Consider the following 23239-nt stretch of genomic DNA (forward strand, 5'->3'; position numbering starts at 1 on the left):
AGTAATCAAATATGGGTCGAGTCTTGCACATATCTATCTGCATATTGTAGACAGCAGTGATAGAATGCTTGAGTTTTTATTTAGGAAAAATGAAGTTCACTAATCCACAAAACAAAATGAGGTTACTATATAAACACATGAAAACTGAATTCTATTTATCGGCGTACTAAATATTGGGTGCCATGAAAGTGGAAAAGTGAGTTGCAAATAGGGTAGATCGTCATCAACAAAATTGTATCTCAAAAATTTGGGTTGGTTGATCCAATTCAATTTTGGCTAAATGTCTTCTGTTATTGCAAATGTGTTCATATATCTGTTGTCACAACTCAATCCACGTTATTTTGGGTATTCCTCACGTTTTTTTAGATCATTCAACTTGCACGTTAGAGGATGCTTACACTAATCAGGTACTATAGTAAATTTTGGCAGGGGACATGACCACTAGATCAAATGGACCACTGGACATGTTCACATCTCCACATATTTTTAAATTTCTTGCCTTCCTGCAAGACACGCCTAAATGGGATCCGTTGACCGAAAATTACCAAAGGCCATTATGTTTTGTTCTATAAAAAAGTGTACTTTTCTAGAACACCATGTCCTCCCTGAAGAACATAGGACCCCAATAAGGTCCACCTGTCAACCATGATGTACCTGTTTTGGGCCTTGCCCCCCCTTCACAAATTGTTGGGCTTGGTGGAAGGAGAGAAACAAGATAATTTTTTCGGGGTGGAGAGGTCTCACTTTGACTTGGTTTTGTTTATTCTTGGGTGGTGGTTTTATTGGTGCAAGTTAGATGGTGCTTTCAAAGGGTTTTATTTCTTTTTCTTTTGAGGAGTTTGTTTTTATATGGGAGCCTCTTTGTAGTGAGTAGGTTCTGAGTCAATGTCGATTTGTAATTTCGGTTGGTCACCTCCACTGACTTAACGCCTACAGTTGAATCCGTTAAAATGACCATTAATTACCTTTTTCTCAGCCTCTGCAGCCATTGCAGCGGAGATATCGCTAGCCGAGACAACTGCCCCTTGACTCGCGAGTGGAATCGTTAGACACCCAGTTCCACAGCCAGCGTCGCAAACAGTTACGCCTTTGTGAGAACCCTCTTCAGCGAGCATTTTCGTAATGCTCTCGACAGTCTTGGTGTGACTGAGCCGAATATTTATGGTTTTGTAATTGCTAGACCAAGGAGCGTACAACGACCATATGACAAAAGAGAGTCAAAAAATAACGATTCAAGTTATTATAGTTTAAGATTAATCATCATTAATATTGAATAAAAGGTGGCATGTGCAAGTGCAAATGTATTTGAAGGATTTATTTGTAATCTAACTTAAAGGGTGATTTGGAAGATTGCATTGCAATTTTCTTGATTTTTGACCAAAATGATCCGATTGTATTAAGATGAATGTGTTTAGACTTATATCCTCGAGACTTTGGTGACTAGATTGCACAATTTCATCATTTTTGAATTTTTGGGTTACATTTATGAAAATAAAAAACACCATTTAATGAAATGTGTAGGAGTGACTTCTTTCTAAATTATCCATTTTCTTTTGGATAATAACCTGATAGTTGAATTAGTAAACCTTTTCCTCTTTTAATGCTCCCTTACCGTCATGAAATTTTCATGTAATAAAATATATTAGTTGTTATATCTTTTAACATGCCCAAAACATTAATAGGGATTGCAATTCACTCCAATGAGTTGTGATAGAGAAAACAATATACCCTAAGATGTAATTTTCAATTTATTTAATTGATTTGTGTGAAAAAAGAATAACAAACAAAGAATGATACATCCATAATTTTGAAGATTTGGTCGTACATTTGATTTGAGGGTTTGTTTCATCACTATAACATATACAATTTGAAAAAGCTCCATACAAATTGAAAATTTAAAATTTAAAAAAATAATTGAGAGATTTGTATCTTTAAAAGAAGAAGAAGAAGAAGAAAAAAAAGTCGTGATAATCTTACCCATGTGACATACTCAATTGTCACCCTGACGCAACAGGTTCGAGAATCGTATATATGTTCTTCTCAAGATATAAAATTGCACTTTTTTTTATGGGGAATTGTAGTTCTATTTCCTGAGAAGAACATATTTACGATTTTTAAACCTATCTCATCAGGGGTGACGATTGAGTATGCCATGTGGGTAATTCCGATTATCATGATTTAAAAATAAATAAAAAAACGTTAATTCTTGGGGAAGAGTTTGTGAATCCCACACCCCGAAAGTTAGGCAAAACATCCGTGAGCAATGGGTCCATGAGTGCCACGTGGGACATAACTCGCAAAGCTGGGTGAAACTTGTTGCATCCTGTAAGCTCTAGCAAAGAGTCCACGACATGTGTAATGCATACGTGTCAGTTAACCCAAGCATCGAAAGACTGCTAAGAAAATGCCCATACGCACTTCACATAATTACGTATTATGCCATGTGGCCCAGCCTTCGCTTAGAAAATATGTGGGTAATTTCGTCATTTCATATAATGTAATTAAAAAAATGGAATATCCCTAGGAAAATGCCGTATAAAATACGCCGGATTCGCTTCAAAGTACTTTTTTCTTCTCCATTACCAGCTGAGGCTGAAACGAAACTCTCCCAATTCTTCGCATACTTTCATGTCCATCTCGCCTACAGACGCTCAAAGATCCACACAGTCTTCGTCTCGAGCTCTATCTCAAAACCCTAGCTTCAATCATGGATTCTTTCAACCCTCAGAACTTCTCGGATCTTCGATTTCCAACACTCAGACAATTGGATCGGTTCAGATCCCCGGCTCTGTACATGTCGGCAATCTCCCAATCGGGAATTCTGGTAATATTCTTTTTGAATTTCTAGGGTTTCCCCTTTTGTTTCTTGGATTTAGTATTTATCTGTTTCTTGAATTCTGATTCTTTGTTTATTTTGGGGAAGAAACCATAGATCTTTTATTTGAAGTTGAGATTTTTTTTTTTTTTTTTTTTCTGGGGGTTTCGTTTTTCGAGTAAAAAGGTGAAAATTCTGACAATTATCCTAACTTTCTTTATGATTTGCGACTTCTCGGTCCCTGGTTCAGTTTAAGACTTTGTGTTCTACCTGAAGTCTAGTTTTTTATTTTTTGGGGCCTCTTAGAGCACCCGACTAATTCTCGGGGGCACGTCCAGTCCCCTCTCCATACACGCACCAGGTTTGTTTATTGGTTTCGATGATAAAGCCTTGAATTTCGACTTGAAATTACGAGATTTGGGGTAATTTTTCTGAGGTATTGGCATCTTTTCTTGTAGAAGTAAGTATATTTTAAGATTATATGCATAATGGGTAAAAATAGAGGTGGTAGGATCAAATGCTAAGCATATGTAGAATATATGCATAATTAGGAAGTATTTGAATCAAATAAGAGAAGTGGATGATTTTGGTTAGCTTCACCTTGGATGTGTTATTTGAGTATTGGTTTTTAATTTTCTCTTTGGCGCTGAGACTGAACAATTTAAGATTTTTTATGCAATTATTTTTTGCAGGTTCAATGGACCAAACAGCAGCTGATTCTGGTGGATCTTCCAAGGAGGTAATTTTTTTTTTAAAACTCTATATGCTTTCACTTCACTATTCAAGCTGGTAAAAATCTAAGCTTTTTAAACCCTTATAATTGTGCATTTAGTGTTAGACTTAGTAGTGTTGGTTAGCGTAAAACATTCTTAATTTATGTTGTCTGTGTTGATTTTGGGTATTGCATGAGATCCTATTATTGAAAAGAGAAATTGGGTTCTTCCTTCATCTTCATGCAGTGTTGAGTGTATATTTTCCTCCACTCTCAGCTGTGTCATACCCTACTTAAGCCCCGTGACCTTCTTATGTTCATAGTTCCCCTCTCCAACAGATCGGTCTTTTAGAGTAGTTGGTTGGTTAACATGGTATCAGAGCGCTAGGTTGATATAGGTCACGGGTTTGATTCTTTCCACCCATATGGGTGAGGGACTAGGGGAGTGTTGAGTGTATATTTTCCTCCACTCTCAGGTGTGTCACACCCCACTTATGCCATGTGACCCTCTTATATTCATAGTTCTCCCCCTCTCCAACAGATCATTCTTTTGGAATTAGTTGGTTGGAAAACATGCAGTTCATTCTTTAGTGTCATCTTCGGATTGCATGCTTTGGTTACCGTTATTACTGTGTTTGATGAGCAATGATATACTTTAGGGACTCCTTCACATGCTTTCATACCATCTTGTTTGCTCCTCTTCCCTTGTGATAATTGTATTTGACCTAATGATTGTTTTTTATGTCCTCCAGGTGACCGCGTTAAGAACACCCGAAGGTAGGAAAAGCTTGAATCGCCAAAATCATGGTACCTCTTCTCAGAGTCAGTCGGTTGGTCGAGGGGGGATATCTTCTCAATTCAGATATGATCAGGGATCCATTCAACCCAGTATAGAACGGTCCGGAGCTTTCAGTTCTCCATACAATCAACCTGCTTCTGGGTCTACCAGTTTCCATGGTGGTGCTGCACATTCAGCTGTGAGGAAAAACCAGATGATGAATGCTAATCACTTATTAAATTTTCATTATGATACTATTTCTCGTGCTCGACCAAGGGTTCCTCCTCCAAGAAGGCAACAAAAGATAAAGCCTTACAATAAAGACTTATTTCTTCAGGCAAACTACAAATTTGTTGTGCTAGATTCTGGAAAATATGCAGTTGAGTTAATGGACCCAGATAAAATGCTTCAATGGGAAAATGTTATTTGTGTAAGGTACTCCACCCCGTTTCCCGTGCAGTGTCCGGTTTGTTTGGAAAGTCCTCTATGCCCGCAAATAACCTCATGCGGTCATATATTTTGTTTCCCTTGTATTCTTCGGTATTTGTTAATGGGTGAAGAGGACCATAAAGGTGACTGTTGGAAAAAATGTCCTCTATGTTTTATGATGATATGTTCCAAGGATTTGTACACAATCTATATCGAAAATGTCAAGCACTACCATGTTGGTGATCACATAGAGTTCACTCTTCTAACTCGACCAAAAGATTCATTAATTCCTTCTCAGAAAAATCAACAAGGAATTGATGCTATGACATGTGGTAGTGTCGACCTCTGCGATTCCTTTTCTAAATTCAGTTTGACATCTGACGTGGAGCTATCGGTCAGAGAAGCAAACTCGGAGCTAAGTGGTTGGTTAGCTAGGGCAGAATCAGGCCTTGTTGATGATTTACAGCAGCTTCCATATGTTTATGCAGCACTTGAACAGCTAGAGGAGAGGAAGAAGTGTTGGACTGAGCTTCAGGCTCTTAGTTGCAGTCCACCATTAAGAAATCCTGCTTTTCCTTACTCTAAGATCAAGGAGTGTACATACCCTAGTAAGCCCGAATCTCGTGCTCTCCTTTCAAATGTAAATGATGTGGATGATTCTGAAATATGTGGTATTGCACATGCAACACCGTCTGTAGGTCGCAATGATGAATCAAAGGTGTCAGAAAGTTCAACTCCAGAAAGAATGGATGAAGATGACTGTATGGTTCAAGGTGCTGGTATGATCGATGGATTTGAAGGTGCAGGAGTGCCTTCTTCATGTGATGAGAACAAATGTTTGCAAGGACATTCAAATGGTTCCAGGGACATCAAGGAGAAGGATTCATACACTTTCTACCAGGTGCTTAAGAGTGACATTGCAATTCATGGTTTTTTTAGTCATTTCAAAGCTGTTGCTGTCATATTTTTTGTAGTACCAAGTTTGTGTTGTAATTTACCATTTTTTTTATTAAAAATCTGCAAGTCTATGTCATAGGGTTTTTTCCCAATTTCTTCATGTTATTTAAAGAATTTTGGACTCAATACAGTTGCTTATGTTCCACTGTTGTGGTTGTTGCAGGCAGTTGATGGTCAGCACTTCATTCTTCATCCATTAAACATGAAGTGTCTTCTACACTATTATGGGACGTACAATTTACTTCCTCCAAGGTGCGGGAGAAAAAAAAATAGAAATTTGAATATTCTACCAAGATGTAGATAATGATTATTTCCTGAGTCCTGCTAAAGAAAGAAGCTTTCACCTCTTTTCTGATGCTGCCCCTTACATGATTAGATCTTAATAATGATTTCAAATCTATGCTGTATCTCAAGTATCACCTTATTTCTCTATATATTTGTGTTAATTATCTTATTCTATGGTGTTTCAACCTTTCCTTCTTCAAGTCTCAATATGGAAAGTTTTGTGTGAATCACTCTTTCCTGTAATATATATCACACAAAGAAACTGGCAATGAACTTGGATAGCTTCAGTGATGCTCAGCACCTCATAAATTAGTATAGTTATTGTAGGATAAAGGTTAATTATAGCCTATGTAATAAGGACATGTGCATGTGTCTGGCGTAGGTATGATGTGTCTGATTCTGCACATTTGAGAAATACATTACATGGTCTGGAATGCTGACTAAATGCAGGACCCCCATTTGCGAAACCCAAAGAAGCATCCTAGATAGAAAACTAGTAGATTGTGTAGCACTCAAATACTCATATGTAAGAAGTTGGTAGATTTTAGGAAAAGTACACTTAGTTTAGATATGCATTCCTGGTCATGTTTTAAGCTCAATAGTTTGTGCGGAGAATGGGAACAAGCCAAGTAGAATGCGTATTTATCCTCTAGATTCTTTTAAGGTTTGATACTTTGTCATTTTGGGTTGGTTCATGACTTCTATAATTTATTTTAAATAAATAATTTGATGATGATTTTTTTTTTTTTTTAATACTTAGCAAAACAAAAAAAAAGTATTAAAAAAAAAATTGAAAAAAATGACTCAATAAATTGCAAGGATATCTAAATTTATGTGAAGCGGGGTAGCATTACAGTGAAAATATTCAAATATGTGTATTTATGTTGGAAGCTGTTTCTTCTGATTGACTACCGAAGTAAACCATGCTAACTAGAATCAATTAATTGCAGAATTAGTGGAGCTATTTTACAGCTGGAGACAGTGACTCAGTCGGAAGCCATGAGGAGACGCTATCGCTATCTAAGTCATTTCTCCTTAACAACAACATTTAAGGTACCTAGTTGTTCCTTACTAGTAAGTCTTTTATGTGCCAAGGTTCCTATTTCTCATGATATATGCCAAACGATTGCAGCTTTGTGAAATAGATCTGAGTGAGATGGTGCCTCCCGATGCACTGGCACCATTTATGGATGAAATTAAGAAGCGAGAAAATCAGCGGAAGCGGCTTGCAAAGAAGGTATCAATCCCTTTACTCTTGTTTCAGGTCACATGGCTTTTGCTCCCAATTACTGTTCTGGTTGTGTGGACCATGTTAGTTTTCTTTCATGGTTTTTGCAGCCCATTTTATTTTTCTTGCGTGGTTCTTTCAACATAATTGCATTCCTATTTTAAGTTCTTGCTCACGTGTGGGTATGGGTTCTTGGTAAGGTTGTTTGGATACTTGCTTAAACTTGTGTTTCTGTTGTGTTCTTCCTATTTGTTCTTTCTTTTATTTTTTGTTGTTTTGTGGGTGTGTTTGGGGTGGGACCTTGGGGGGTGTGAGCATGTGTATTACGTGGGGGGTGTGTGTGTATTACTGTTCTCCTCCATGTATGGCTTCCAAGTGGGTACTCGTGCTTAGCTTTTGATAAACGTCTAGTATTTTTATCCCTGAAGATGGATTTTGAATTGCATGGATGCATCATATGGGCTCTCAAGAGATTGCTTTTGCAGTCCATATTCTAGTAATCAAATATGGGTCGAGTCTTGCACATATCTGTCTGCATATTGTAGACACCAGTGATAGAATGCTTGAGTTTTTATTTAGGAAAAATGAAGTCCACTAATCCACAAAACAAAATGAGGTTACTATATAAACACAAGAAACTGAATTCTATTTATCGGTGTATTAAATATTGGGTGCCATGAAAGTGGAAAAGTGAGTTGCAAATAGGGTAGATCGTTGTCAACAAAATTGTATCTCAAAAATTTGGGTTGGTCGATCCAATTCAATTTTGGCTAAATGTCTTCTGTTATTGCAAATGTGTTCATATCTCTGTTATCGCAACTCAATCCACGTCATTTTGGGTATTCCTCACGTTTTTTTAGATCATTCAACTTGCACTTAAGAGGATGCTTACACTAATCAAGTACTAAAGTAAATTTTGGCAGGGGACATGACCACTAGATCAAATGGACCACTGGACATGTTCACATCCCCACATATTTTTAAATTTCTTGCCTTCCTGCAAGACACTCCTAAATGGGATCCGTTGAATGATTTACTTCTCAGCCCCAAAATTACCGAAGGCCATTATGTTTTGTTCGATAAAAAAGTGTACTTTTTTAGAACACCATGTCCTCCCTGAAGATCATAGGACCCCATTAAGGTCCACCTATCAACCATGATGTACCTGTTTTGGGCCTTGCCCCCCTTCGCAATTTGTTGGGCTTTGTGGAAGGAGAGAAACAAGAGAATTTTTTTGGGGTGGAGAGGTCTCACTTTGACTTGGTTTTGTTTATTCTTGGGTGGTGGTTTTATTGGTGCAAGGTAGATGGTGCTTTCAAAGGGTTTTTTTCTTTTTCTTTTGAGGAGTTTGTTTTTATATGGGAGCCTCTTTGTAGCGAGTAGGTTCTGCGTCAATGTCGATTTGTACTTTCTGTTGGTCACCTCGACCGCCTTTTCTAAGGAGATTGTTTTACTAATAAAAAAGACTGACTTACCTACTGGAAATTAACATTGGAATCCTCCAAAAGGAGGATGTGTGTGAGACAACCTAATTTATCCAAATTGAAGGCAATTTTAACAATGCCTGAAGTTGCACAGACTAATCTAAATGTAAATGCACCCATATTTGATAATCCAAGAAACAAAGATTTTGGAAAGTGAAGGCAATTTTAACAATGCCTGAAGTTGGACAGACTAATCTAATGTAAATGCACCCATATATGATAATCCAAGAAACAAAGATTTTGGAAAGTAAACAATATACTTTAATCCTGAAGTCCAATCTATTGGTTAAGCTACACTGTTTCTGGTGAAAGCTAAGCTAGAGACAAATTATTAAAAAATAGAATCACAGGTGACTGAAAACAATTTTTTTTAAATTAATCATTCACGTCACAAGCTTATTTATGGAGGCCATTTTGTTGATTGTTGAAAATGTTTTCCCTTTTGAGGATATTTTTGTTATGTTCTTATCCCAACTCTTATTCTAGGAACATGCGGAGAGAGTCAAGGCTGAAGCTGCTAATACACATGCAATGCCTATATCATCTAATTTTGGGTGTTCTTATAATGACGCTACATTCTCCATGGATGATTTTGAAGGTAATATTCTTCTTGCTCAGAGGAAATATTTTTAGTTTGTACTTCTGATCTGATTCGATTTTCATCCATATCTAGCCTTGGGAAGTTCTCCCTCATCATCTACTAGCCCTCCAGTAATGGGTGCAAGGAAGCTGTTCTCAGATGTAACACGGCTTGGTTTTGCTGCTGCACACGATTCTCCTTTATTGAAAGCCGAGGAATCTGGTGATGCTTCAAGTAAGACAGAAGAAAGAGGCGATACTACTGGTTTAGTTGGTATTGCACTTGTACTAACATTCTATAAAAAAACAAAAACCTGAATTGGCAGAGTTGGATGACCAAACCCGTTAATAGAACTGTCCTGAGATCTATAGGCAATTGCAGTAATGAGCAGTTCTATTTTTCTGCAGGTCAAAGGAATGCGGTTACACTGTCATTTGCAAATATCATATCCACAGCGAAATCTGCCGATAGCGTGGAAGTCGTCCCCAAGACAAATGGGCTAGGAAAAAAAGGGAAGAAAGTACTTTTGTCAACTGCAGGTGGTCGACGTTACTGAGAATTTGACACACCCTTTCTTGTAGCGGCACACGGTGTCACCTTCTGTTTATTTTGTTCTATCATCGTTGTACTTCATGTATAAAATAACAAAAAACAGGGTATGTCGATTATCAGTTGCAGAATTTTCAACTTCAATGCAAGATGCTATCTTTTCCATCTTATTCTATTTGTTTTGGAACAATTGGATCGAGAGGGGTTGATTTGTACTGGCCCATAAGAGGGATGTCTTTCTTTTGTGGAGTTGGGAAGTTGTTTCCTACTGGAAGTACCTTTTATTTGGTAAACATGGTAGAAATGCGAACGATGATTGCAAGAAGTCCAATTTTTGGATGGTTATATCTTTTCTTAATGACTACAATATAATTTAAACATTGAGGATCAGGATTGTGGAGATTCCATCCTTGTTTCCATTTTCCTGGAAGCTAACCCAATGGACAATTATGATTTAAATAGAGGAGATTCCAAGAGAGCTTTGAATGGAAGGTGCCAACTAGCTTGGTTGGTGAAGTTGGGTGATGATACCATGGACCACCATCATTTGCAACTCGGTCAGGTTGAGATCAATCTGTGCCGCCCAACCCTCACCTTGGGCATAAAATGCTCAACTCAAGCCCAATCCATGTTGGGTTGGTTCATTCCTCATTAATATTAGATGACTTATAAAAGGATAAGTGGTATGTACATAATTATTTATTTTGATGATGATTAACTAAAGTTTGAAATGTGAATAGTGAATGAAAAAAAAAAGATATTTAAAAGTATTTTTAAATTATAATCATAATAAGTTCAAGTTCGAGCAATCTGATGTCTATGTCTGAACTCAATCTGATTTCGTTTGGTCAATTTTTTCCCCAAATCCTACTTAATTGAGGCCAAACCTGACCCCTAGGTCGCCCATCAGGTATGATTAGCCCAAGTTGCAGCCTAATTCAAAAGAGATAGATAAATGATGGAGCAGATCTTTTGTAACGCGAGTTCCCTGTAGCTCTAGCGTTAACCAATGATTGACAACACACTATGTTATGTACAAAACAACGATGGTTCATTTAAATTTAAGAGCTCATTGACCATCCATTCTAAACACTCAATCAAATTTAAAAAATGTAGATTTTTTATTTTGATTTTTTATTATTATCATTTACAATCTGATCTAAAATAGTGAATCCAAGAGGAATCAATGGTTCTTTTTTTCTTCTTTTGATTATGTTGTTTTATAAACTTTTCTAAATGTGCTATAGGAAGCTACAAGGAATTCGTGCTACAGAGGATCCGCTCCCAACGAACGTGATGTTGTATCTAATTATGAAAGAATAACAAGGCATAATAAGGCAAGATAAGAGGAGGAGAAACTCTTGATCTCGCACAATGGGTTCATAGATTCCCTCATTACATGAGGAAAATCCTAATAAAAAGTGGCCTAAGTTCATCCATGCATCATATAAGAAGGCATGGGAGCCCTTTTAAATCAGGTAAGCTAATGTGACTCTTGCCAAAATTAACCATGGGACACATCTTCATGCTTCCTCATTGGAGTGGCAAGACATTGAGAGAATTTCCCATACGGGCTGCTGTTCAAGCTCTCATCCAGTATGCATTCATGCCCCCCATATCATTGAAAGACACACTCCATACATTTTCATTTAAAGTGACTAATTTTGAGAGAATTTCCCATGTAGGATAGCTCCTAGCATCTAAAGTCTTAAAATAGTGGTATTTACTAGCAACAACATAATAAAAGCCGTCAATCAATATAGATTGATCCAAAATCTGATTCAAATTCAATATGACATTTATGGGTACATAAGAAATATATTGAATCGATTCTTTTTAATGAATAAATCCGATCACAACTTCGAATAAGAAATTCAGAGGGATCAAATAGGAAATGATACTATGAGTCATAGAACTATAATAAAATATACAATCAATCAACATTTATCGACTCTCACAAGAACACTCTCATATGCAGACACATACACCACTGTCACATGCACAGACACACATGTACCCATGCATTCATTTTCATCATCTTGTATACCATGCATGCATTTCACTTGTAATTCATACTTGCATCTTGTGCTCTTTTATTTTTTATTTTTGAAAACATATACAAATTTTGCCAAAATGTGAGTAACCACCTTAGAGTGGAAGGAAGGGGGTGCCTAAGACCTTCCCTCTTCCTTAATCGAAAACATCCTTACCTAGAGCTTAAGCATAGGCCATATCCTTATCCATGAAGTTACTATATTTTTCAGAAAAATCGTTTTCTTAGAAAAACAACTCGGGTGATTATTAACACCCAATTTTAAATCATAAATGATGACGACTCTAAACCTGCATGGAAATGAGATTTTCCATAGCTGAGTATCTACATCCATATTTTGAAAGATCAAATAAGTTTTTTGTTAGATTTCCATTTTTTTATATTATTTATTTTTTATTGTTATTATTATTTTTGAGGAGGGGGATTTACTATCCTTCCTTCCCTAATTGGTTGTATTTCAAAAGTGTTGATTTTCTAGCTAGAAAGCCAACACTTGATTAATACTCGGTTGATGTGGCATGTATTCCAAGGAAAAAGATCTATGATTTCATGTCCAGACAATATCAATCGAGTATTGACCTTGTGAATACTTATTAGGATTTAGGGGGAGGGATTTACTACCCTCCCTCCCCTAATTAGTTGTATTTCAAGAGTGTTGATTTTCTAATTAGAAAGTCAACACTTAATTAATACGTGGTTGATATGGCATGTATTCAAAGGAAAAAATCTATGGTTTCATATCCAGGATATGTCAGCGAGTATTGACCTTCCGAAGATTTATTAGTTTGAAAATATTATTCAAATTTAAAATAAAAAATTGTCAAAATTCTATTAGTCAGACTCTAGAATATTAACAAGTGGCTTCGACAGGTGAGGACGGTTACATTGAACCGATCGAAATACAAACCAGTGGTAAGTTCACGGACTCCTGTACTGCTAGAGGGTAATTTGGTCTTTTCACAAAAGTGCTTAAAAAGGTAAGAACGTTAGAAATGGAAAGACTGAAGTAGTTCTTCGTGTCCATCTGGCAAGGAAGTACTGAGGTCGCAATTAACGAATCTCGAGTAAAATCTAACGGTTTAAAACTTAGGATGACGGTACACCTGAACTGACAGAATACTTGCCAAATTTGTTTCGACTCCATTTAACATCCCGGATTGCTCTAAAGTCCAACGACGTTGTACACTGATTGTCCAACAAACGGCTGAGATGGCATGAAAAATTTAAGTATCCTCATGATTAGCATTCCTTAGTCGATTGGCGTCCAACGACGTTTGACACTAGAGTTTTCCTATGTTCTTCAAGAGTCCAAAGTTGGTAGGATTCTAACAAGTCCCCCAGAAAACCCAGAAACACCCAACAGAGAAGCAGAAGAAGAAAGAAAGTAAGAATGTAAGACTATTTCTTCATCCTAAAAATAAAATATTTTCTTGTTATTTTTGGTTTAGTTTCTCTGCCGTTCTCTTTGCATGATTACTTTATTTGATTTTTTGATTGTTTGTTAAACTTAGATCATCAAACATGAACTTTGAAGAAGATAAGACAGAATCAGAAAACTAGGAAAAAAATTTAAAAAACTAAAAAATATACAATATAAAACCTGATTTAACTAAGAAGAGTGAATGTGGTTCAAAGAAAAGATGATCAACAAAGAAATGTTTGTTTTTTTTCTCTAAAAATGTCACATTTAATGTCGAGCAGAGTTTTTCTTTAACGTAGTGGTTGAGAACATGAATCCCACTTTACAAGTTGATTCTAAATAGAGCTGTATGTTATGTATCACGAAACTTCGAAACCCGTGTTGTTCTTGACCTTCATATTGCCTTGCTATCCTCATTGATCTTACTTGCATATACCCAAATCATCTCAATCGATTTTCCTTTGTTCTACCATTTGTTTGGACGATTTCTAGATTCTTTTTAGTGTATAATTTTAAGATTTTGCATGTTCTTGTAAGTTTGCGTACTATTTGGGTCATTTATTTGTATTAGAGTTATATATGTTGTTGTCAAGAAATGTGTCTTGAATCGGTACTTATTATCCGGATCCGAGACATTATCAGCCTTACTCTTGCCCTGGTTTCATCATTAGGCTTCCTTGCAGATGCCCAAATCATCTCAATTGATCTTGAATGTACCCTTCAAATTTTTTGCATTTTCTAGTAACTTTTGCATACTATTTGGATTATTTACAAATACTTGAGTTTTTTTATTTATGGGAAATGAAAATATGTTATTAATTGAAAACGAGAAGTGGCCAAGATAGCACCCTAGAACAAAGAACAAGAATAAGAAAACAAAGAGATTAGAAACACCTCCTCACAAAACACACAACACTATGTGAAAACTGAAAATTTTGACAAGAAAATTTGACAGGCCAAAGCCCATAAATTTTAGAAATCAAATTTCGACGATCCATGACTGTTGAAAATTTTGATATTCCCCAATTCGACGGCTTAGAGCCATCAAATTTATCCCATCCTCCATTAATTTGTTGGTTTCGGTTTGTCGAAAAAAAAAATTTGACAATGAAAATTTCAATGCCTTGGTCTGTCAAATTTTATGAAATTCAACGGCCTTGGTTCGACAAATATAGGTTTTTTTTATGTTGTGCAATGAGTCCCATAAAAAGTTCCTTTAAACTCTTCTAGAGCTCTATTCTAGTGAAACAACAATGCCATAATCTCTGTGGACACTTCATGTTACTGATGCTCTCTATCTTCAAAAACTCTTTGATTCCTCTCAAGCCAAATGCCTCAACAGATGGCAAAAGGGGTTAGCGAGGATCTGTTTCTTGATAGTGCAATCTAGTAAGTGCGAACTTTGGAACACCTGAAGAAGAGAAGGAGGGAAGCGCCAAGAGACTTTGAAAAGCAAGATGAATCATAATCAACTTTTCGTTTGTTTTATCTTATGTTTGGACTATTTCTAGATTATCTTGATTGTACTCATTTATGATTTACTATTTGGGTCATTTACATATTATTAAAATTATCTTTTTCAAGACTTGTGTGTGTTCAAATCTTTATTTATGATCTGAATCCAAGTAATTATTGGCCTTCCTTGTGCCTTGGTATCATCAATGGACTTCCCTACATATTGTAGAAACTATCTAATTAATTGACTTTCCTTTATTTTATTTCTTGTTTGGGCTATTTTTGGATTATCTTGAATTTTCTTTTTTAGGATTTTGCATTTCTAGTAAGTTTGTATAATATTTTGGTCATTTACATCTACTCGAGTTATCTTATGTCAAGATATGTGATCCCAAATCTTTATTTATTATCCGGATTCAAGTCATGATCGACCTTCCTCATGCCTTGGTGTCATTGTTGATCTTCCCTACATATGCAAAAATCATCCTAATCGACTTTCCTTTATTTTATCTCTTGTTCGGGCTGTTTTGAGATTATCTTGAGTGTTCTTTTTTTGGATTTTGCATTTTCTAGTAAGTTTGCGTACTACTTGGGTCATTTACATTTATTAGAGTTATATCGTCTGTCAAGACATGAGCTTTCAAATCTTTATTTATTATCTAGATCCAAGTTATGATTGACCTTCTTATTGCCTTGGTGTCATCATTGGTTTTCTATGCTTATGCAAAAAAATCATCCTAATCAACCGTCTTTTATTTTATCTCTTGTTTGTATTATTTATGATTCTCTTGAATGTTCTATTTTCAAGATTTTGCCTTTGCTACCAATTTTGCAAAATATCTTAATGTTCTATTTTCAAGATTTTGCCTTTTGAATGTTCTATTTTCAAGATTTAGAGTACATCGTTTGTCAAGGCACACATCTTTAAATTTTTGCTTATCGTTTGGAGTCACGTCATTATTATTGGTTATCCTCTTTCCTCTGTGTCATCATCGGTCGTCCTTGCATATGCCCAAATCATCATAATCAACTGTCCTTTATTTTATCTTTTGTTTGAGCTATTTTGTCTTTTCTAGTAAATTTGCATGCTATTTGGGTTTTTTACTAGGCAAGCAAGGGTTAGTGGTCAGTACAGGTGAATGAGGGTTCAACGAGCTTTGAACCCAGGTTGTGGTACCTCACTCAACAAGTTTTACTAGCTTAGCTAAGTTGGCACCTTTGCGTGCTATTTATGTTATTTACATTTATTAGAGTGACATTTTTTTTTCCTAGCATGAGTATTCAAATTTTTTCATATTGTCCAAACCAATGTTTTAATATGCCAAGGAATGAGGTGAGGCACTTGGTCGACTAGTGCCTCAAGGCATAAATGTAAGCCTCACGTGAATGAAATTTTTAAGCAAATAAAGTAAAAGCTAAAGGGAGTGTATAATCTCAAGATGGAAATGCCTTGAAGTGGCGCCTACAAAGCCCTTTCATTTGCAACAAAATGAGTGGAATTTTAGAGCTTGGAAAAGAAATCAATTAGTCATGGCCTACTACTATCCACAAGGTCAACCATTCACAACTTCCTATTGGCAACCTTCCTGTACCCCTTTCCATCCATAGGGCCAAGCATTGTTCCAACTTTCACTTTCAAGAGATAGACAATTGTGCCTTCCTTCAGATGAAAACTTGACCCCTCCCCATAACAAATGAAGAAAGGAATTGAGAAAAGTCACCTACTAAGTGCCTCCTAGTTCTGGCCTGAACTAGACTTGCTCTGAGTGAGTGGCTACTTACTCTTAAAAAGGAAAAGAGTTTGGCTTCGGTCCCTTACCCTTCACCTACATTGAAAGAGATTAGTTTATTGATTTAAAAAAAAAAAAAAATTAAGTTAACAGTCTCATATTTCCTAATATCAAGTTTCAAATATTCATGATCGAATTCCAAGTTTTAATCCGCTACACTTATGATACAATATATTATTATTTTATATTTTAGGAAGAAATAAATAAGTAATATTTGATAATTGAAAGTGCTTACAATAAATAATGAATAATTGAAAGTTCTTACAATAAATAACTATTTTATATTTGCTACAAAAATTTAACTAACTATTGTTTTCTAATAACTTTCTCTACATAATACTGAATACTACAAAAATTTCTTTATGAATCAGGTCAATTCAACAACTTTCCTTCCATATATTATTATTTTATATTCAAACTTATTTCTAGATACTCCAATTATTATTTTAACACCACCATCATCATCAAAGTCTCATCCCAAAGATGTGGGGCGGCTAAACAAGTCTTGTTCCTCCATTCAGTTTTATCCAAGGCCATTTCTTATGGTTTTGAAAGTGTGCATATCTTATGGTTTTGAAAGTGTGCATATCCGCTTCACTACCTCAACGCATGTTCTTTTGGGGGTTTCTCTCACTCTTGCATGCTAGCAACCAAAAAGAAATAAATAAGAAGATAAAAAAATTTCTCTATCGATAAGATATTTTTTGTTTGTTAATATATAGTTTTCAAAAAATGGGAGGGGGGGCGGGGGATAATTTTAGGTGTACGCTTCAGCTGTTTCACATTTCTCCCTTGCAATTCAAGGCTTTTTTAATGAGCCTCAACCTAAGTTGCGTTTGGAGGGGTAAGTCTCACATGCCCTTAAAAATACTAATCCAGACCCAAATCATTCTTGGCCTTCCTATTGCCTAAATCATTTTAGTTGACTTTCTTTATTTTATATCTTGTTTGGGCTATTCCTAGATTCTCTTGAATGTACTCATTTAAGATTTTTTCTTCTCGAGTAAATTTGCATGCCATTTGGATTATTTACATATATTAAAAGTTATATCTTTTAGCAATGCACAAATCTCAACTTATTATACTGATCCAAGTAGTCATCATTGGTCTTCCCTGCATATGCCGAAATCATCATAATCAATTTTCCTTTATTTTATTTCTTATTTGTGCTAATTCTAGATTCACTCTATTGAACTCATTTAAATAGTATTTTCTAGTAAATTTTCATATTATTTGGGTTATTAATATACATTCATGGTTTTAAAACTCGTTTTGACGTCTCGTCTTGCCCATGAACGAGTTTTCCAATACGTTTAAGTCATCTCATTCAACCATGAGAAAAATGAACCGTGGTTTTAAATCTCGTCCAATACGTTTGACTTGTCTATCCGTCTTGTTGGTGGACGATACCGAGACATATCAGACGAGTCGTCTAGGGTGAGATTTAAAACCATGTATACATTAGAGCTGTATCTTCTGTTAAGAAATGTGTTTTCAAATCTTTAAATTTTATCCATATCCAAGTGATTCTTGGCATTCCTATTGCCTTGGATATCATTGGTCTTCCTTGCATATGCCCAGATGATCTTAATCGATTTTTTTATCTTATTTTATTTCTTATTTGGGATAATTTTAGTATACTCATTTAATATCTTGTCTTTTCTATGAAATTTGAATTCTATTCATATTATTTACATCTTCGAGTGTTTTTTTTTTTTGTCTGTATTGACATTAAATCAAGTTTTTGTTTATTTTTTTTCAGCTCTATTAGTATTTTGAGATAACAAAATTATCATGTTTTTTCTTGCAGCAATCAAGATTATTTAATTCAACAGATTAGCACCGAGCTTCATTAGTCGTAATGGTGGACTACAATCTCAGAAGCAAATTAAACAAAACTCATGAGGATAGAGACCGTGAGCCAAGGAAAAGAAGAAATGTCAGAACAAATGAAAAAGACAGAGATATGGGGAAGAATGTGGTTAACATTGCTTCTGAATCTGACCCAGACACCGAAACTGGAACTGATATTCATGGTGAAACTGATGCGTGGATTGAGCATCCTGCTTCCCTACTAGAAACCGATTTCTACAACTTTGAGAAAGATCGGAGACACAGCTGTTTCATAATAGGTCAGATTTGGGCAATCTACGACCAGTATGGGTTGCCATGTCGATATGTACAAATTGAAAACATTTCTGCCAACTCCAACACTGTGTATGCAACATTTCTGAAACACGCAGGATCGACTCAACAGGACATGGAACAGATTGACATGGAAATGGGGTGGTTTCAACCCGTTTGTGGAACCTTCACTCCTTACTCCAAAGGCTTAAATATTAGCCGTTACGCGTTTTCTCATGCAGTCTGTCATCAATCTGTGAAGATAAACGGCAGAAGGGGTTACAATATTTATCCCAAAAAGGGTGAGGTGTGGGCTGTCTATAAATATGCTGATAGAATACACAGTTCCAGAATGGAGAAATATCAGATGGTTGAGATTCTCTCCGAGGGTCGCAATGGCATAAAGGTCATTTATTTAGTCAAGTCCAAAGGCGGTTTCCGAAGCTTATTTCAAAGACTGGTAAGGGATGGCATTGAAGTTTCTCTCGTTATCGGACGAAACCAGTTGGAGAGGTTTTCACATCAAGTCCCTTCTTTTAGAATTGAAGGACAAAGCAATACACTTGTTAATGGCTGTTTTGAGTTGGATCCTTCTTCTATGCCTCTTCGTATCGACAATTTTACGGAGGAAATAGAACCCAAGCTTGATAATAAATTTCTGCACTTAAAGTTTCTTGATATGAAAAGCCTCTTAATGAAGGAGAAGTTTAAAGAGAATATGGTGTGGGCTATGTATGATGTTCAAGATGGGTTGCCTCGAAGCTATGCGGTAATAGAAAGTGTTTCGGGAATAGAAGGAATAAATTGGTTGGAACCATGTCCATCTACTGAAGATGAAAAAAGATGGTACAAGGCAGGGCTGCCTATTGTTTGTGGTATCTTCAGATTGAAGAAAACTACGGTTACTCAAAATTATTCTATGTTCTCACATCCTATCCGATGTGATTGGGTCCCATGTTGTCGGCACTATAACATCTATCCAAGAAAGGGTGAGGTTTGGGGAATCTATAGAGATTGGGAAATGAGTTGGAGTCTAGATCCAAGAAGAATTGGTGGGGAGGAGGTCAAATTTGAATATGATTTTGTAGAGATCCTTGAAGATTATGACAAGAACGAGGGTGTGAAAGTTGTTTACTTGGTAAAGGTTGCTCATTTCAATTGTCTATTTCAGAGGCAAAGGAATGAAAATGGTGTCGATATTCCATTCATTGTCCATGGAAATGAACTTTACAGATTTTCGCACCAGATCTTACACTACAGGATCCAAGAGAACGACGAGATTCAAAATGGATCAATAGCGTTGGATCCATTAGTGGTGTTCCAGAAGTCAGGAGAGAGTTATACTCTTTTAGAAGACCCAGAACACATGGACATTGAAACTGACAAGAAAGATCACAACAAATTCCTACCTGGACAGATTTGGGCTATGTTCGATGACCCAGACAGGATGCCTCGCTATTATGCCATTATTAACAAGACATTCCCTAGTGAACTCAAGGTAGAGGTGGTGATGCTGATACCACACCCAATTCATGAAGAAGAGATGGAATGGGTGGATAAGAAGTTGCCCATTGCATGTGGGACTTTTCGAGTTGATAAAGAAATTGTCGTAAAAGAAATGTCGGAATTCTCACACTTGGCCATTCCATGTGAAGAGGTTAACAGGCAGAAATCTTTTTACAAAATCATCCCACAAAAGGGTGAGGTCTGGGCAATTTATGAGAATTTGGATGCAATAGAAAGACGCTCCGAAAGCTCCAATTCGGAGGAAACCCCAAGATACCAGATGGTTGAGATCCTTTCGTGTTTCGATGAGGAATCTGGTGTGAATGTAGCATCCTTGATCAGAGTGGAGGGTGGTCCTGAAATGATTTTTCGAAGGCATTCGCATGAGGGATTTGATCTAGTCAAGCATTACTCAAACAGAGAGCTTTTTAAGTTCTCTCATCGTGTAATAGCTTGTAGAATAGCGGGAGATGGAAAAGATAGCTTCCTTGGTGGACATTGTAAGATCGAATCTGCCGGGATACCCGCCTAATTATGTTTCTCATAGGGCATACTGGGTGTTTAATAAGGTACAAACTATCAATTTTTACGCTTTGTGTTTCTCAATTTTTTTTTAAAAAATCTTAGATTGTGATTATTTGTTTGTTTATCCATTTTTCCTAGAGCAAATCTGTTAGTTTTAATAAGAATTTTTTAGTTTTTCTTGACAAAATCTCAAGAAAAAGTTCATTTTCTTTTTCATCTTAGAAATAGGACTTTGCATAGTATTCGTAAAATGAGCAGAATTTTTGTACTATGATGTTGAATTGGGGTAAAATATGGTTAGTTGGAAAAAGGATGAAGAGCTATACAAATTTTGAACTGGACAAAAAAAAAACATTTTCTATGATATATTTGAACTGAAAGTTCTATTAAGTTTTTAACTAAGAAATTTCAGATTTTTGAATTTTTTACAAGAACATTGTTATCTTGTTGTGATGCTCACAATGATAGGGGTAACTTCACTGGTGCCCATGAACAATACGAGTTACCATTAGGAAGCTTTCTTTTCTTTTTCTCTTCTCTTCTCTTCTTTTGTTCAGTTTTTCAATTCTTGTTTGTCAATTGATTCACTTCTACGTGTGATCGGTTCATGCTGTTTAAGATGACATGACACTGTTTTGGTTCAAAGGGTTAGATTCAATTCTAGTGAGGAAGTTTTGACTCATTTAGGCCACTCCTAGAGTCAATTAGTGGTCTCTCACATCTCGCCTATATTGTGTCGTATTTTTTTCAAAGATCATAATATAACGTCAAATGGCATTATACAATTGCTTCATTTTCTCTCTTCCATTTTTAACAAAGTCCCACTTGAGAACTAAATTACTTTCTCTTGCAAGTATGTTTGTAAAGCTCTACTTCTTGCATTGCTAATCCCTTTTATCTCACCATCTCTACATGTTTTACATTTTGAAGGTGATTTTACTTAAATTAGTGTTTTAAAAGTATACCAACAATTTAAATAGTCTTACAATGCTACCTAAATTGATGTATATGCTGTTGTTTAATGATGTTTTATTGTCGTAGATACGCTATTTTTTAGTCTGCAATGGGAGGTGAAATCTCTCTCTCTCTCTCAATTTGATAAATTGATTTTGGTAGTGATAGTGTGAAATTTTGCTTCTCCTTGCAGTGTCAAGAACATTGGAGCTTCAAAAAGCTTGCATCTGCAGCTTGTTTCCTATATCTGGCACAGAGGCGGTTGGTGGCAACATCAATGAACTTCGTGTTTTCTTTTCTTCTTAGGACCGTGGTAGATGTTTTTTTTTTTCTTGATTTAGTTTCCCATCTCATGACATTTACTTGAATAATTTCCGATTTTGTTCATCACTTGTCGGATTCCTAAAACTGCTGATGAAGGCCTTCTGTCTTGTATGAAGGTTAGTTAATGTTATCGAACAATTTCCTGAATAATCGTCATTTAAGATTGCCAATGTGAATTGGCCTTCGAATTGACTCATATGATGCTCTTCAAGCTCTTTAGCCTTTATGATAAATTGTTTTTAATATATTTAATAACCCCATCTTCAAAACAACATTTTCAACCTTGCCTCTTAACCACTTGAAAAATACCCTTGAAGTTTCTATCCAAAGTTCAATCTTCTTCTATTCCTTCAAAAAAGAAAGTGTCGTATCGGTTGAAGTAGTTACCTTCAAGGGTAGATGAGATGGTGACAAAGACCGTGCCTCGGGGAAAGCGGAGGTCTTGAGTTCGAATCCCACTTTAGGTACACCCTTAAGATTTATCCAAAATATTATCTAGAGTGTATAGGGGAGGGGATTGCACGTGTTCTAAGGATTAGTCGACTGCTTTAATAAGTCTGAATGCCTCGGCTCAAAAATGAAAGAAAGGTTGAAGTAGATAAAAAAAAAACACAACCTGAAAGAATGGGTGAGAAGCGTTTCTCAATGGCCCATAACCTATAGCAACACCAGTAGGTGTCATGTGCAAACCAACATGTTTTATGAAAATTAGGATTTATGCATGATTAAAATTTTTTATAATTACCTTAAAATATGGGAAGGGATTTGTTTTGTGATTTAAAATATTAAGATTAAGATAATTTACCAGTCCGCTTCAAAATTTCAGTAGAACCCTCTTCCTTGGATTACATGTGATGTCTCCAAGGAGGTATCCCAAATATTGATGAAAGAGTAGGGGGTGAAATAAATATAAAAGACCACGTGTCATGTTGCGAAGGGGATTCTACTGAAATTTTGAAGTGGGTTGCCCGCTTCAAAGTCGGACTCGTGATAAGAGGACATTTTTATTTGTTTTTACAAAAAATAACCATAATAATAGTAAGGTTGAGTTTAAACATAGGGGTCTTCCAAATTTTCTTGAGATTTTTATTGTGTACGTAGGTCAATCGGGGATTCACTCTTCATTAATCTCTAATTGACTAATCGCACGACATCGCATATATTTTTTGTATCTATCCTCCAAAAACAAGTCTGTCGATGGATAGTCAAAATTATGAATCCAAATTCGAATTCGTATTTGAAAAATTGGATGTACCTAAAAATTTTAGATA

At 35.9% G+C, this 23239-nt stretch overlaps 2 protein-coding genes across 5 annotated transcripts; both read left to right on the forward strand.

Annotated features, from left to right (window-relative positions):
- The first annotated feature begins 2556 nt into the window (after nt 1-2556).
- On the forward strand, nt 2557-9987 carry LOC147400773 (uncharacterized). Of its 3 annotated transcripts, XM_086441792.1 has the most exons (10): nt 2558-2824; nt 3508-3554; nt 4280-5342; nt 5433-5635; nt 5855-5943; nt 6927-7029; nt 7109-7213; nt 9175-9286; nt 9362-9541; nt 9676-9987. In XM_086441792.1, exons 1-10 carry the CDS (start codon nt 2629-2631, stop codon nt 9822-9824), a joined length of 2247 nt encoding a protein of 748 aa, XP_086297918.1. In that variant the 5' UTR covers nt 2558-2628; the 3' UTR covers nt 9825-9987. The 3 variants fall into 3 exon arrangements, with proteins under 3 accessions (XP_086297917.1, XP_086297918.1, XP_086297916.1); XM_086441791.1 differs by having other exon boundaries at nt 2557-2824; nt 4280-5635; nt 9362-9502; XM_086441790.1 differs by having other exon boundaries at nt 4280-5635.
- A 2974-nt stretch (nt 9988-12961) lies between these two features.
- Nucleotides 12962-22164, forward strand: LOC147400774 (uncharacterized). 2 transcript variants are annotated; one of them, XM_086441794.1, is made up of 3 exons: nt 12962-13254; nt 18346-20734; nt 21838-22164. In XM_086441794.1, exon 2 carries the CDS (start codon nt 18397-18399, stop codon nt 20695-20697), a length of 2301 nt encoding a protein of 766 aa, XP_086297920.1. In that variant the 5' UTR covers nt 12962-13254; nt 18346-18396; the 3' UTR covers nt 20698-20734; nt 21838-22164. The 2 variants fall into 2 exon arrangements, with proteins under 2 accessions (XP_086297920.1, XP_086297919.1); XM_086441793.1 differs by having other exon boundaries at nt 12963-13262.
- The last annotated feature ends 1075 nt before the right edge of the window (nt 22165-23239 follow it).

The sequence above is a fragment of the Akebia trifoliata genome, chromosome 5 (genome assembly GCF_017979445.1).
Source record: "Akebia trifoliata isolate Shusen 1 chromosome 5, ASM1797944v1, whole genome shotgun sequence".
Taxonomy (NCBI): Eukaryota; Viridiplantae; Streptophyta; class Magnoliopsida; order Ranunculales; family Lardizabalaceae; genus Akebia; species Akebia trifoliata.